Source organism: Vanessa atalanta, chromosome 14 (genome assembly GCF_905147765.1).
Source record: "Vanessa atalanta chromosome 14, ilVanAtal1.2, whole genome shotgun sequence".
In the NCBI taxonomy this organism is placed as follows: domain Eukaryota; kingdom Metazoa; phylum Arthropoda; class Insecta; order Lepidoptera; family Nymphalidae; genus Vanessa; species Vanessa atalanta.
The window spans coordinates 9,271,751-9,289,882 of record NC_061884.1 but is presented as its reverse complement, the minus strand read 5'-3'; the positions used below and the strand labels follow the sequence as shown (position 1 = coordinate 9,289,882).

At 32.4% G+C, this 18,132-nt stretch overlaps 1 protein-coding gene across 3 annotated transcripts in view; it reads left to right on the top strand.

Moving 5' to 3' along the window:
* LOC125068861 (connectin-like) overlaps positions 1 to 12,018 on the top strand; it is a 60,380-nt gene extending 48,362 nt beyond the window's left edge. The window contains exons 1-3 of one of the 3 annotated variants that reach the window (XM_047678207.1): positions 5,443 to 5,462; positions 9,470 to 10,518; positions 11,171 to 12,018. In XM_047678207.1, the coding sequence (XP_047534163.1) occupies positions 9,498 to 10,518; positions 11,171 to 11,934 (1,785 nt within the window). In that variant the 5' untranslated portion in view covers positions 5,443 to 5,462; positions 9,470 to 9,497 and the 3' untranslated portion in view covers positions 11,935 to 12,018. Of the gene's footprint in view, positions 1 to 5,442; positions 5,463 to 8,674; positions 8,736 to 9,469; positions 10,519 to 11,170 lie in introns of those variants that run through there. The other 2 variants (XM_047678206.1, XM_047678205.1) reach the window with 2 other exon arrangements.
* Positions 12,019 to 18,132: the final 6,114 nt, after the last annotated feature.

Genomic DNA, 18,132 nt, shown 5'->3' with positions numbered 1-18,132 from the left:
TTTTATGGCTAGTGAAATATGGAACGTAATACGACGTGGGATGCGAGTTAATTTTTAAATATTGTACTTTCATCGATATCATTACTAAGAAAAATATTATTTATTAATATGTATATAAAAAAACTTTTTGGTAGGGCTTTGTGTTAGCCCGTCTAAAGAAGGTGCCACTCATCAGATATTCTACCGCCTAACAGCAATACTTGGTATTGATGACTGAGTTTGAAGGGTGAGTTAGCCAGTGTAATTCAGGTGCAAGGGACTTAGCATCTTAGTTAGGTTAGTGGTGCATTGGCGATGAAAGGAATGGTTAATATTTCTAACCGCACCAAAGTCTATGGACGGTGCTTTAATATCATGTGGCCCATTTAGTCCACCTACTAATTTTATAAAAATAAAAACTCAATTATCTCAGTAACTACATGCCGTGTTTAATTTTCCAAAGTATGTTATTTTGTTATGACTCTTCTATCGTTAAGACTAACCAGAAAAAGTAAGGGCGTGCTTACAAAACTATTTAGTCTTTATACCTGTCAGAATATTCCCCGAAGTTTCGTGTTTTGTAGACAATGAAATATTTTTTTTATATATTTAGTAAAATAATATGAAAGTAGTAATATAATAAAATAAAAAGTTATGGTAAATTAACCCATGTGACATGGATAATAATTAATGTTTAGTTTTTATAACGCTATTTCTAGAAATTTCCATATTTACAAATGGAAGCGGTCTTATATATACTAATATTATAAATGAGAAAGTAACTCTATTTGTTCGTCGCTCTTTCACGGCCAAACAACAAATTTGGTATGAAGCAAGCTTTAAATCCAATGAAGAATATAGTTTTTTATTTCTTATACATAACGACCAACCCCTGAAACGAGCGAGCGAAAACGCAGGCTACAACTAGTAATGTATAATGACGATAATGATGACGACGGCGAAGACGTACCTTTGACAGATGTAGGCCAGTGGAGCTGTACTTGAGCCGAGTTGGAGTCTGCAATAGGCACATATACGTGTTCAAATATAGACGCATTTTCTATTGCCTTACTTATATAGTCCCTCTAGGTACCAGATGATGAGACTTTTAATTTAAAGTAACGAACAAAAATGGTTCACGTATTCCAATACAAAGTGTAAGCGCCAGTCACGCTATAAATACAAGAGACGTGATAAGTTAGGTCCCAAGCTGGTAGCGCATAGGTAATGTGTGGCTTACCTGAGCTTACGTGAGTTTGTGTGCGAGACCACTTACCTTTACGAGGCACATCTGTTCACGTGCTTGGGTAATGAATAAGAAATATATTTGAACGAGTTTATGTGCAAGTAAAAATTGAACGTCGATAATAATTCCGAATGTAGGTTAATTAGCTAAATACCAAGCAATAAACGTACCGATTCAATCGTCTAGTTACTGGATTGTAATGCTGCAGATTGCGAAGTTATTGCACCAAATCACATCAAATCAAATCCCTTTATTCAATATAGAAGCTTTAGAAGTTACACTTCATCATTGATTGTCAAATTAAACATTCCCACCGGATAGAAAAAGAAAACATTAAGGAGAATCGGCGATATAAACTCAGCTAAGTTTTTTTCGCCGATTTTGTGATTGTTTACATATATTTAATATAAAAGGAAACAGTCTGAAGGCGATCGTTTCAGGCTCAGAGTTGCTATCAACCGTAAGATCACTAGATTGAATAAAAACCTCATGGACACCTTTTTTAATTTGGGAATCAGTTGTTAAAGTCTTTGCAGTCGAGTAACATGAATCATATTCCTGGACAATCAGATCATTAAAATATTTGCTTATAATATCAATAAAAGAGTAAAAAATTCTCAGAAATAGAACGGGTTTAGGAAGCTGAAAGTGCTACGTTTTGCGCTTGTTGTCTTCTGTCCTGTCGGCGTATCGTTCTAACGGATTAGGAGAGCCAGAAAAGTTAAATTGCATCTAATATCTCCCGCATAGAAGAACAAATTTTGTAATTAAACAAAAAAAATATTATAGAACACTTGATTATGAGGAATTTGAAAATACTTAAGCGAGTAACAATGCGCTTACTGGTATTAGAAACTCAATTAATGTTACCATGTATTGTCTGGTGGATTGATTGGATCTCCGTCGAGCCTTGTAATTGACATGCGAATGTAATTAAGTGATTTCAGGCACTGGGAAGCGCTACACCTACCCACTCTCGATACCTATGTAGATAATATCATTGTCAAGTGGCATTTTGTACGTAATATGTACGTTGTACATTAGAGCGGCTATTAATTTACTCACAGCGAGAAGTGGTTGCTTTGTGATGTAGAATATTCTAACAATTCCAGTAATCCACACGAAATCTTGATAAGCTTTGAACTGATCTCGATATGTAGTAGTGTTGTTTATATTTACCTGCTTTATAGAATAAGGAATGTTAATATTGAATATGCCTACATTATTTAGGTTAGGTATTGAAACAAACGAATATATCCACTCAAAGCATAGTATCGGCTCATTATTCCCGAGTTTCAACTTTTTTTCGAGGGGGGCGGAATGTGGATTCCGGAAGCGTAATTAATGTGTTCCTTTCATAAAAAATATTACATGAGACTCGTCAAATTAATCCAAATGAGCCAAAAAGAGTTACTACCTTCTGGCTCCAACATCTGATTTAATAACAGAATGTATTAATGTATTTTTATTCGAATACTATCATAAAGGTTGAAATCGATATGACAATTTACTAGCAATAATTTGTTAGTTACAACAAAGAGAAATTTTATATGAAGCCTATAAAAGTGACATATTTGTAGAACTTATTACATAACATCTGTGTCATCTGTATTATATTAATATCAGTATATATTTGCGACGACGTGACACGTATTATGTGCTATGACAGTTATTAAGAGCGTTTATGCCGGATTAGCCGTTTTCACGAGTTTTCTAAAAGGGTCTCTGAGCCAAATATTTAACGGTTACTTAAACAAAAATACTATACAAAAGAATAATCTCTTATTAATAGAATCATTTGATCAAAATCCTAAATAAACATTAGTGATATTTGACAAAGACTGTTAAAAATGTATGTTTTCAAAAAATGTGCAGTTTTGCACGCCTTTTTTTACCTCAAAAATTGGATTGTAAGTTATTTCTGTACGCACTACGAAAACGAGATTGTCAACTGTAAATTGTTTTGATACAAATAAATATATATGTATTTGTTTGTTTTTTTTTTTCTCAAAAAGAATATATATGAATTTTCATACATTCTTTTTGAGAAAAACAGGAAGGGAAACCAAGCGAAATGCACTATATTAGGCTTCAAACTTCATATTATTTTTACAAAATAAGTTTGCTTTTAGTTTACCAAAAAACATATATTTTTTATTTTTATTTACATTTGGCATTCTGCGCTGAGCGCCAACTTATTGTGGTTCGAATTATTATCGAAATTGATTCTAAGAAAACAATAAAGCTAGTTATGAAAATTGCATAAACTATTACTAACTATATATATATTCGTTATTATTAATCTAAATAAAAGATAATGTCAGAATTGTCCAATAGAAATTGTTTCTCCGTTTGTGTATTTTTTATCATATAAAATTGTCAGAAATAATTACAGTCACGTTTCCTGTTAGATGTACAATATTATGTAAACAATATGTTATTATATACATATATCCATACTGAAATCTCATTACATTTATTAATTACACACATACGAAAAAATAGATTTACTTTATAAGACAACTCTATCTTCCCAAGCCATTGGAAAAAAAAATGACGTCACGAAAATATCATATAGAGATGATATTCAAGCTCGTTTTATCATTATTATATAAATTTATTTCGATATCAAAATGTCTTCCAGAATAGTGACATTCTCTTTTCACTATGTCTAACCCAACCTGCAACACTTATCTTGGGAAAGTGGCATGTGTATCAAAGTAAACAGTTATTTCTCCATCAATCTTCGCTTCCTACAGATGCGAGATGCGTTCGTTTAAATAACCTAAATTCGGGCGCTTTTGTGAGATTTTATGATACAGCAGTTTTATTTGAATTTTTTTTCATGTCGAAATTTATTGATGTCTAAAATGTTCGATCTATTTAGTAACGAGTCCTGAACGACGAGAAATGTGTATTAGTTTATATAAAAAATATTCTGTTGCAAGGCTAGTTTGCTAGCGTGCATTTTAAGTGTGCATGACGTCGTAAAAAGTATTTTTATTTATATATTTATTTGAGGATTTATATCCATTAGTTTCAAAATAATCATTAAAACTTTAGTGTCTAACGAAATCGCAAGAATATTCGGAAGGAAGCCGCGTGTTATAATGGAAACCTTCAATTGAGCCGAAAGAAAATTGAGAAAGATTGTAAAAAGAAAAAAAAAAAATTGGTGTTCGGTTCTCACATGAAACAACTATAAATTACATTATCACTCAGCTACATTAAAAAAGCATGTCACTTTAATAGCTCGTAGTCATCTTAATGTATGTTTGTGTGTGTGTGAGGATATGTGTGTGCGTGACTGCGTGCGGGCCTATGTTCGTTTGTGTGTGTAATAATAGGGAATGCATGGGTGAGAAGATAATGCTACTAGAAGCGTAAATTATAACGCTAAGCATATTGCTTATCATATTTATCGCGACCACACGTAATTAAACTATGCAATCCACATTATTTATTATTAAGATAATTGTTTATCTTCAATATAAATGGTTCTATTTCTAAGGAAGTTTTCGCCTGGGTCTACTAAGTAGTTGATAATGGGCTTTTTCACGTAAATAAGTCGCCAGCTCATTTATTTTATAGCGATAGGTAACGATAACACGAACTAATGTAGTACCAAATATCCCTAATGAAACAATAGTAGTGAAATAATACCAACCGATTATAAACGGCCAAATGCAAACAGGTGTGGTTTACGACATAATTTTCTTTTAATCTAAAAAACAGTTCACTAAAGCAGATGTCATGCATCTATTAATACACGCCTCATTGCTGAATCATTCGCGTTGCTTACCAAGCTATGCTATGCTATACTATTTATTAAAAACAATACTATTAAAAGCTTTTATATAAATTGCCGCTAATGTAAACAGAAAATCAGGGATAAACGTTTGCAGTAAAAATCACCGAACAATGGCGAAATAAAAATTCAGTTATATGATTAAGATTTTTCTTATTTATTTCATCCTATATGCTATGTATATATGAATATAAATATCTGTTTCAGTGTTTGCCTATACTGTGCTATTTTCTAAAATATATAAAACCCCGTCTTATTGCTTCTTCTAGTGACAGGAGAGCGTTTCATTTTTCGTCCAGAGAATCGGAATTGCGATTTAACGGAGAAATACTGCTGGCATTCTTGCTACAATTCCTTGCGTTCCTGATTTGTACGTAAACTATCACGAATGTTATTTGGTACAAGATATTTAGTGGACCTAACATTTATGTACGTATATCTTATATACACGAATAACTTCTGTTTGCTTATCATTACAGTGACGTGTTATGTGACGTCACAATTATTCTAGTATGGCGGATATGACGTGAATTATACATCAAGCGGAAGTAAATAAAAACAATAACATAATTTACAGCAAATTAATTGTTTTTATTCACTTATTTCCATTTTTTTTTTGTGTTTTTTACAGTCATTTTTTTTAGACTAATACGTGATTTCTGTTTTATATAAATATTACCACTATATTAAATGTAACCTACTTCCTATCATAGTGCTGAAGATTTTCACTGACTCACTCATAAAGCGGAGCGAGTAATCGGAAACAAAATATAGATGTTTCGCTGTAGAATAACTAAATAGTGTATGGTAAACCAAGAAAGGCTTCCACAAAGCGCTTCTACCAGTATCCATGAAATTTAATATACGGATAGTTTGAAATACGCAGACTCCAGTGCGCTGTAAATGCTTTATTACGATCGAGCAAGTATGGTCTCACAACTACACGGATAGATTGTATGTATGTTGTCTTTGACTACATTTATGCACTACCTACAACATTTACTCTATCTAATTTAAACAATAACGTTAATTCCGTTGATATTATTGAACATGATTCTACGTAATGTTTAAAAACGCTATGTAAAGTGTTTATCGGTGAATTAAAATTAATTCCCATTAAGGCAAATTATTTCTTAACGGTATTTTTTTTACGTTTCATTCAAACGTTAAACAAATAAACGTCAAATTAGACTTTTAAATTTCACTGGTACATGGTAGTTTCCCTACAATGTACGAGTGTGTAATCTGTGTGTCTGTTGATCACATTCTGTAAATGCCCGAATGTTTTAGGAAAAGGTTCGCACCGTCATCGGTTTATTTATTTTTTAGTTTTATTGAAACGTTAGGCGTAAATTTTATACAAATATAATATAAGCTATAACGTATATTTCCTTTAGGTGGATAACAAGCTTAAGGACTATCACAGAATAAGTCTGTGGGCGGTCTTTTTCATAAACAAGTGTTTAAAAAAACAAACGATTAAAATATAATTTCTCGGTCAAGGGAATCAATGTTAGTTTACTGTTGCAATGAACCAAAAAAAAAAAAACAAATGTCTGCACTCTGATATATATTTAAGACTAGCAATAACTTACAACGTGTAAATAGTTCCAAGGTAAAAAATAGGATACCTATAGTTACTTTTCATCTCAGTTAAATTGTTTATGAATTTTATTTGGAATACATATAAACATCACTGCAATTTAATTGGTAGGTAAGAGAAACTGTAATGTTTTTTGGGGCTAATTAGAATTAGTAGAATCTATATTCTCCATGAACTGTGGAAGCTTTACAATAAATTTAATCATCATTATCACCTAAAGACACTCTTTCCCGCACTTCCCAAATTCGTCTACTAGAGAATGTTTGGCATTAATGTATATATACTGTGCGGTGAAATTAAAGAAATACAAAATACTTTGTATAATGACGATTAAAAATTTTTTCTAAATGCCTGTTTGAATAACGAATAATTTCATTGACAAACCAAATAAAAATAATAAAAATATCTTTTTATTTGAACTAAATATTATACATTTATTGAACAAACAAGGTTTTATTCTTATAATTTCTTTTTTTTTATTGGAACAAAAAGTCCTGAAATCTGATCGCAGAACCACCTACGGAGTTCAATCTAAATCATCCGTCATAACCATCTCGCTTCTATATCTACGTATAAAAGTTTATCATTATCGGTCCAGCTGTTTAGGTCCATTCAGCGACGAATAAAACCGCTGAAACATGTATAAAAATATCGAATTGAAGATAGTATTAAAGTACGAATTAAATTCTCTTTTGTAAATTTTAGGTACGAATGAATAACTTAAAAGAATTTTAAACGCGTTCATTAAACAACGGCGGAGTTTGAAGCACTTTGCCGAGTTTATTTCAAACAGACAAAAAAAGTTTATCGATTTTGTATAGAAATGAACTCTTTGAGAGTGATTTGTGATTATAAATGAACCTCAAATTTCTATATTGTATATGTTATATATATATAATACGTATAACTGGAAAAATATAAATATTTAATTTCCGTTAAAAAAAAACCTTGTTTTTGTTTGCTAGCTATATCTTGTGTTACCAGTTAAAATATAGCAATAAAGGTAGAAATCAATGTAATTCATGTAAGTTTTCGTCATATATTTAATAATGATTTAGGCTTCCATCACAAGGTACACACTATTTTTATTAATAAAGTATGTAATTGCTAGTGTTGGTACTAAATGTAAGTCTTTAGTCAAATATGCATATGCTAAATATAATATGCACTGTATTAATAGTTAGTGGTATCATGAGTATCCTAATGTAGTTGAGGGTTTAATATTTTAAATGACATCGCCTATACATGGCCATTATTATTTATCTATGACCGTAGATTCCGAGTTCAAACCCAATGTTGAACCGTTAAAAATATTGGGTCTATCTGTAGAGTTATCACTGAAAAAATATCTCGACAAAACTTCCACTACTGACAGCAGGCAGTCTGGAAATGGGCCGTATTTGTACTCTCACGTAAAGCCGGTCGTGTCGGATTTGCCGTCCCATCGGATTACTCTATGAGGGAATAGAGAGAGCAGTGTTTGCGCATACTATTTCATCCTACACATGCAGATCCTTACGACGTTTACCTTGTCCTAACGTACGATGAATTATTATAAACACAAATAAGGCACGTGAAAGCTTTATATAAGCATACACGTGCTTGCTTGCATGAAATGTTAGGTTAAAAGCCACGTGTTAAAAAAACGTCAGTCAGTCATCGTAGCCGTGTGGGTTTTTTTTGGATAAATTCTGATGAATTTTGTATACAAACGAGTACAGTATACGCTTAAAATACAATTGTTTAGATTATCAATATACATAGATTTTATTATATATCGATATATTGAGTTTTTTGAAACGATTTTGGTACATCGCAAATCTTTTATTTTTTTAGCGAAAGCCATTTTATCACGTTAAATGAAACGTGTAAGCTCTTAAAAACAATAAAATGTATAATGATGTCATATTTCTCACAAATAGCGTACGTGACCAACAATCTATATAAATGATTCACTACGAATAAAATTTATTCATTTAATAAGTATATAGTTTAAGCGTTAATAGCGCAATGGTTTTCGGGCCGCCTAGCGATGTGAAAAGTCGCAGGATCGATCCTGACCCCTTGGACTATTGTCGTCCCCAGTCCGAACACAAGTGATAAGCTTAAAAGGAGGGGGTAAATAGGTATATTAGTAATTCCTTAAATAAGTTTCTAGACATTGGGATATAGCATTTAGACACTGCTTTGAATTGTTAACCTTATGGGAAGTCTGTTTGGGATTTATTAAGTACTTTATGTGGACATAACCATCGTAGGTATATATAAATATTGCAACTTACTTTATATTTTGCCAACGTACGCGAAAATATTATCACTAATTAACCCGCATCGGAGCACCAACGCCAGACGTTCTCCTCAAAGGGAATTCTTTCCCTTTGAGGAGAACGTTTACCATTAGCCCAGCTGTGGGAATTTACAGTCCGTTAAATTATGTTTTTTTTTTAAGAATTTGTTTCAATAAAAATCTACGAAGACAACAAACATTTTATAAATTTATGGTAAATCCATAATTTACACTAATATTTTTTATGCTTCGCTTCTGTAAAATTCTAATTTACAATGCTCAATAAGTAAAAATTAAGCAATGACATTAAACCCTTTCAGACATTTGTATTGTAGTCAGATTTACGAAATTAAATTTGTATTCTGACCCTATTATAAATGGAGCCATAAAATTGAATATTAACGATGTTTCATTCAATGAGAAGTAGTTAAACTATTTAGATCGGCCTTAATTTATTTATACACTAATTTATGAGCTTTTATATTAAGGAATTGCGCTTTGAAAATAAATCTCTAAAATTTAAATGGAACTCTTTGTTTATTACAGAAACTGCACTGCACACACGAACTGAAAAATGGCTCCTTGGGGTATACTGACGCTTATATGTGTTACATTCATCTTTGTCGAAGCCAGGCGCTACCATCAGAAACGAGAAACTAAATCTCATCTCTGTGATCCAGTATTTAACAACACGAATAAAATTCAATGCTACTGCGTCAAGGACTCTCGGGAAAATGAATTAATAAAAAGCGCTGATTGCTATTCAACAGTCGACGGCATTTCACAAGACGACCCTAATTGGAAAAATTTTGATGAATTAAAAAACGTTGGCAAACTAACGTTTACAAACACAAGGGGAGTCCAGATCAAATATATTCCCAAGAATGCTCTTAAGCATACGAACGCTTTGTTAAAATTAGAAGTAAAATATGGAAATGTTGCAATCATTGAACCATTTGCTTTCGCCAATTTGAGTCACGTGAAGGAAATAATTTTAACAGATAATCAAATTAGGATTTTAAAAACTAATGCTTTTGCCCACCATGCAGATTTAGCTACAATCGGCTTAGACACAAATGCAATAGTGGAAATAAATAGGGACGTATTTATCGATTTGCCGTCGCTGGAAAAGATTTATCTCACAAGCAATAAAATAACAACGATTCACGACAGAGCCTTTGTACATTTGACAAACTTAAGGGAATTGGAAATTGATAGAAATAATTTGTTTAGTTTGAACAGCGAAACGTTTTCAGGATTGAAAAAGTTGGAAAAACTTGATCTCAGTGGCAATAGTTTAGAGGTTATCGGCGACAATACATTTGTGCCATTGAAAAATTTACGTTCATTGAATTTAGAAGGGAATAAAATTCAAATGCTCGATGAAAAAGCATTCAAAGGTCTATCGAGATTGACTTCTCTTTCGCTAGCACATAACGTGCTCACAGAAATCGATAATAACAAGATATTTGATGGACTGAAAGCTCTCTCATTGATGAATTTAAAAGGTAACCAACTAAAGATGCTTAAACCAGATGTGATGGCACCAATCGTGAAAAACTTTTACAGTAATGTCAGTAGTTTGAACGTTGAAGGTAAGATATTTAAGTAAATTTCATCATAGTTTTTTGTACCGTAAATTAGTGTAAAATACTTCATTGGTAGTAGGATTTTGGGCAATCCTGTCTGATACGTACCACCCACTCATCGTATAATCTGCCGCCAAGCAGCAATACTCGGTATTGTTGTGTTGTTGAAGGGCGAGTGAGCCAGTGTAATTAGGACATAACATCTAACAAAGGACATAACATCTTAGTTCCCAAGGGTGCTGGCGCATTGGTGATGTAAGGAATGGTTGATATTTTTACAGCGCTGCCGATGGTGACCATTTACCTTCAGGTGGCTCATTTGCCCATTCTACTAACCTACCTATGTATATGATAAAAAAAAATAAGTAAAAAATTATTTTATACTAACGGTGATTAAATTTCGCAACAAATATTTTTTTCTTATTTTTCAAACTGCTCTATAGAGCAGATACAAACATATAAGACGAGATATATCTTGCCCCAAGTAGGATTTATTTACCTAGTGGAGTCAAAAACTTAGCGCTATAAGCACAATATAAATTAATCTAAGTACATATTTATTATATACTAGCAACTATTAAAAGTAAGGAGCATTTAAAAAAACTGTTATTGTGTTGACTATATTCGCAAAATAAAAAAACGTGTTTTTAAATTTCAGATAACAACTTCCCCTGCGATTGTCGACTCGATTGGTTCGTTTATCTAATGAACCATACTCGAAGTCCGCACTTAAAACTATCGATAGAAAATTTAAAATGCACTCCAAGTAATGAACTTCGAGAGAAATGGATGAAAACAATTGAGGCAGAAAAAAATGCACAAGATCAGGAAGATGTTGAAGGTGTAGCAGGCGCCGACTATGAATACTACGACGAGACTCAACTGAACGGAAATCTATTTTACACTGACCTAAGATTTCTTCTCAATTGTACTGATAAAGTCGACAATGCACCAAATGTTACACCAAATATAGCAACCAAACCAATCAATAGTTCTACTGAAAGTATTAAAGTTAAAGAAACCACCGTAGCTACTAAAATAGTCACTCTCGTTACCACACATAAACCTATTAAAGAGACACAATTAGTGAATCGCATAACACCAACTCAAGGTATACTAGACTTATCAATGGAGTCTTCTACGACTGAGGCTGCTAGTGTTAATGAGAATAAAGAAGAAAATAAAGAAAAAAAGCCGAATCCATACACAACAAGTCGTCTGGCAACTGTTTCAGCTAATCCAATAGAGAAGAAAGGATACGACGATCGTGAGATGGCGTCCGATGAAGCGGTACCAGATAAAATAAAGGCACATAGAAGTATTCAAGAAATGAAGGATATTAGAGATTATTCTGCCAGTGTTGCGAATAAGAATGTAGTATCTTTGCTTGCTTTAATGATACTGTTTATTACATTTTTGTAAGTTAGTTAACTAAGTATTTATAGACATTACTCTAATTTTATCTCTCACAGTCATTAATATAATAAATAACTACATACTAAGTAATTGTTGCTTTATTTAATAAAATCCTTATATTTAACAATCCTTATATCTAACATTACGTCATCTTTCAAATCAAGGTGTCTGAAGGAAATTTAATACAGAAGTCAATATTGTAAACAATGAAATTATTAAAGCTTGGTTTGTTAAAAAAATCGTTTATTTTTGCCTTTCAAAAAAATTGTATAATAAAGCATTCGTTTCAAATTTGAATTGCAAATACGTGAATAATTTAAAAGGACAGAACATTGATTACATTTTTATATGCATAAAAAAAAACCTAACCCTTAGTCTACTAGCGCCATCTATTATTTGATATGTACATTTCAAGGCGTTGTTAAGATGACGAACATTGCCGTGATAGTCTCATGTTCCGTTGGTCGTAGTATTTAATATCATTCATAGATGGCAGCTCCATACTTTTAATATTGAAATAATAAATTTTAAAATGTCTGACTGACTTAACCGGTGGGTCTAACAAGACGAAATTTTGTCAAGATTTCTTGAATGAGCTATAATAAGACAGGATTTTTTTAATTCATCTCCTAGAGGGTAAAATGGGAGGATGAAAATTTATTTGGATATTATTCAGTATTTAGTATTATGTTGTTGAGTTAAAGACAGTTAAACCTTATTTTAAAATTCTAGCAGTGAAACTTATTATGAAAGTTTATACGAAAGTTCGTCAGAAGGTGAAATACGAACTGAAAGCTTGCATTCAACTTTGTCATTTTTTAAGTTAGAAACATAGAGATCGGTGTTTATGTTTCTGTTTATAAGTAAATCACAAACTTTATACTGTATTCCGATGGGATACCCCATCGGGTACATGGCTAGTGAGCAATAAATTACGATTAAACTCACCTCTTTCTTTCAGTTGGGAATTAAAAACATATAATCGCTTACAATTAGAGGATACCTTATATAAATAAGTTGGTTTATAGTATTTTTTTTTATTTCTAGAATAAATAATATAAATATGCATTAAAATAATTACTGTATAAATCTTGACCGCGGAATGGTAGCAAGAATGCTAGCAGCATTTCCCCGTTGAATTGCAATTCCGATCCTGTGGGCTAAAAACGAACCAGCCCTCCTGTCGCCAGTGGAGGCAATAAGGCGAGGGGTTATACTTTTGAAGTAGCGTTTTGCACCACTACTCCAAGGGCCCAAGTGTTTCAAGCAAATAGAACAAAAAAGTAATTTGACATAAGACACGAATACTTAGATCCTTTTTTTGCTTCAGCTTTTGCCGCAGCGGTACCGGTTCTTAACATTGTTTCTCAGATATGAGACGGGGCCAACGTGACAACGCATGTAGCGTCCCACACAAGCGCCCGTCCTCGTTCCCAGGGAACCAATGTTAATCTATCAGGTCTCTTACCATCATCACTACTAATTGCAGGAGGCTCTGTAAGAGCAGGAACGTCGATGGTCGCAAGAGCCCTTTTTATTGTGTCATTAAGAGAACCGTGGCGGAAAAACCTGCCTGAACTCCTTGGGCAAGAAAGACCATGTAAACCGAAAGGCATCTGTGCTCAGAGCACAGCGGTGTTCCCAGTCGGAGACCATTTCTAGAATGTATTTTTCGTTTAAATGTTCCATAAAATATGGCATGAGATGTGTTAAAAATTAAGTTTTTTGAGTTTGTCATTTGATAACTTTTACTTATCATTATAATAACATACATAGTATTATTTATATTGCTCCGACGTCCACGTATGAGCTTCAGCTCGCATCCTTTAATTTGTGGATGCACCGGCGCTATATAGACGCTGCTGATGACATCGGGTAAGTCTTTAAATTTATTACTATTTTAGGTGGAAACAAGAGATATGTGTTGGCCAGAGTATATATCAGACCTTTTCGCATGGAAACTTATGAGCTTGTGATCTTGGCTTTTTTTAATTTATTAAAGTAACCTAAACTATTTATAAAATTGTGAAGTTAAAAAAATAATTAAACTAAGCAGGCCGCTTTCCCGTCACTCTTAATCCTTCTTGAAAAACTTATTTTAATGAGAGCTCTCAATTAGAAGTTAATTTCCTCGAAACTTTTTATAATTTAATTATCATGGAAAACGTTTCCTTCGTCAAATTACCGCGACGTCTTTAACGTTATTAAGGAAAAACCTTATGATTTTCGTACTCGGTTGTAGAAAAATATTAATATGTAATGTAATAGGCACTTAATATTATTAGTTTGACTTTTTTCATTAGGAAATTTATAGGAAACTACGTGCCTGTCCCGACTTCGTCCGGATTCAATCTAAACCATGAAATACACACAAAATTTCACAAACTAACTGTTAAGAAGGGGTTCCACAAACAAACATTTTTTTTTTGTTTCTTGAAATTCTTGTTCTTTTTCTTATATTACTACATTTCTGTTAAAATTATATTACTACTACTTACTGGTTGGTAGGGTTTTGTGCAAGCACGTCTGAGTAGGTAACACCCACTCATCAGATATTCTACCGCCAAACAGCAGTACTCAGTATCGTTGTGTTCCGTTTCAAAGGGTGAGCTAGCTAACTACACAAGGGACATAACATTTTAGTTTACACGGTTGGTGGCGCATTGGTGATGTAAGTAATGGTTAATAATTCTTAAATCGCCATTGTCTATGGACGGTAGTGACCACATCGCCACACTACAAGGATAAATAATTAATTTCTATAGAAATAAATAATATTAAAGTGTGATCAAATTTACTCCTTGATGGAGCACGCGCCACATTATAGTGCAGGCAACAAAAGCGAATACATTTTCCCGGTAGTGCAAAAGGACGCATCTTTTTGTAATAAAATAAAAGTGTTTTGTTTATTGTTTTATAATCTGAGCTAACCTATTAAAATTTTACAATGTCGTACGCACTTTATACGATAATGATAGATATTTTAAAATCAATGTTTTTGAGAATGGGTCGAAATTAAATTACTAATTATTAATTACTATTTATTATATTAATAATAAATATTTATTTCGAGTCAAAGTGAGCTTCAATAATTACAATCAATTTTGAGATCTAGTAAGCGTCGATATCCATTTTAAGAGATCTCGTTTCCCATATAAAATACCAGCTCTTAATAAAATCAATACTCGAATAAAATAGTAACGTATTGTTGTTATATAATATCTTCACGGTTAGTATGCTGGTTGCTCACAAATATGTGACAAGGTACGCAGCCTTTTATGAAACTGGAGAGAATGTAACGCGTAGTTGGACTCAGATGTTTCACGACACACATTTCTATCTATTTGTTTTTAAATCAACAAGTATTTTGTTGAGTGAAAACGATCGTTTCAAATCGTCACAATTTTTCACTTAAAATAACACATTGATTACTATAGTTATTTACTAATATTACTTGGTTTTTGTGTAAGCGCTTCTGGGTAAGTACTATTATATTCTACCGCTAAATCGTATTGTTTGGTATTGTTGCGTTCCGCTTTGAAGTAAGCCAGTGTAACTACACACATTGACATAACATTATATGTGTCGTTCGCTACAACTTGTCGGTGATCCAAGGAATGGTCAATCTTTCATATGTCATTCCGCCTATCAACGTTATAAAAACAAAGTTATCTTAAAACCTGAAAAAATAAAATATATTTTATTATTAACATTCTATTTCCAGTATCTGTCCGTCGACTAACTTTTATATAAGAATTTAATTATGAATTGTTAAACAATATTTACCAATCAATACAAAAAGCATCAAAGAATACAATGTACTTTATTTTACGTACATATTATAGTTACAATTATTTATTACCGTCCCACTTCCACAACTCATACATACATACATACATACGCATATCTACATATTTATTCTCATTATCTGAAGTATTCTTTAGTATGAAACCACCGTGTTTAATCGTTCCTGCTTACAAATTAACTTAGCTAGAATAAGTGTAAGCAACATCGAACTTACTCGCTTCTTAAGTCTAACTTACGTTTTGGTTTACGTTTTTAATAATCACTTAGATTCTAAAGCAATAATTTTAATCAAAAAAATATAAATGTTATGTAATTAATTTTATAAAATATCACAATAATTAGATTAGATTTTTATGCTTAAAAAACAACAATGTGATTGAAATAGAGGTGAAAACTTTAGTGATATTTTGTAGATGGCTTTATAGCCAGTCTCATCTCAATTGATAAAAGATATTCTACCGCCAAATAACAGTACTCTGTATTGCTGTGTTCCGGTTAGAAGGGTGAGTGAGGCAGTGTAATCACAGGCACAAGGGACATAACATCTCAGTTCCCAAGGTTGGTGGCGCATAGGTGATGTAAGGAATGGTTAATATTTCTTACAGCGCCATTGTCTATGGGCGGTGGTGACCACTTAACATCAGGTGGCCCATATGCTCATCCACCAACCAATGCCATAAAAAAAAAATTACAATAAGCATCCGGGTTTAATCTAGCTGCTCTTCCTGCAAAAAATGATTTGTAAGACCCGAGGTGCCACATTTTTAGTCGCACACGTGATCCAAACGCGCAGTGGACCAGTATTTTTCACCTTGACCCTGGATTCAGACGGGCCTGTATATATCTCTCCCGATAGCTCATTTATTTCTCCAATAATATACGTAACGTGTAACTCGAAACATCGTTCATATATACAAAATAACACGATATTTGTAATTTATAACGAAAACGCAGAGAGCACAACACGAAATCGATACAAATTTAATTTATTCCGCAGGAGTTGGTTGACAATAAAATTAATTATTGAAGAGGGAATGTATCGGCTGATTCCTTCTGATCGCATTCCAGCTTACATTATTCAAGGTGATTGATATCGTTCGTGTTATTCCTTTGTTTTATGTGGAATATCGCATGACATTACTAGCATCCCGTATCCTAATGCCTGTATAGTGTATTGAATGATAAACGACTACGGAAATATAATAAATATGTACTTAGTTTTATTATTGCTCAGATATTGTATTTAAAATTATCGAAGTTTAAATTCTATTTCTTAGTCTACAGACTTAATTAGTTCAGAGTAATAGAAGTCTGTACATTTTAGAATATTAAAAAAAACAGGATTTTTTGAGAATCGATATGGCCGTAGCGCACAGGACGAAAAGGACTAACCCGCTTTTGACTTTCTTGTAATATTTATTCATACTATTTAAAATACTATGAATTTTAACTAACTAGCGACTCGTCCCGACTTTGCACGGGTGCAATTTATTTAAAAAGAAATAGATATGATATCAATATAATTTATACCCTATTGTACTCCGGAATAATGTAGTTTTCTATCTTTAGATTTGGTGATTACCCCTACAAATTAACTTTATATCTTTTGTTGGTTGTAAGCTAAGAATAATGATAATGTACATATTGCTATGTTATTGATAAAAGTTGAGTGTTGATATATATATATGAAAAATATTTTACGTTGATAGAATATAATTAACAATCTTACGTAACTATGTCCGCGGATAAAAGTACTATTGAGGTTCAACTGTAAAAAACATTATTAAATGTATCATAATATATCACATATCCCACAGATGGACAAAGGCTCTTCTTACGGAGATTGTTTGGACGCTATTTCAATACGGTAGTGTCGATTGTGTGGCAAAATCTCATTCGATACATGAAAGTTTTATTAAGGTTTTTTCCTTTACCTACGACCAGCAAAACAAATTATAAATATAAATTAAGCACATTTAAAATCAGTACTGTTATTCCGGATTTGAACTCATTTTGGATAATATCCCTGAGTTTTGTGTACTTGTTCTTAGGTATTTTAACAAAACAGATTTTTCGAATGTTACTTCGTTTTTTTCATCAAAATGTATTCAACAATTCTCGAACATTCAATTAGGTATAAAAACTTTTTTGTTACTAAGAGGGATGGCTTACGATCCTGCCATTCAGGCTCTCCTGTAATGACTTTCTCTATTACTTGAATTGAACATGGCTTCAACTGCCAACAAAAGTCATATTGTAAAAGAACGCAGAGGTAATAAAATTACTTATTCAATTCAAATTTTATTTTATTTGTGTCAAAAAAATATTTATTATCTATTGTATTCAAAAATGTGTATATGTTAATTTATTTGTATGAGTCGTACAATACAATACAAT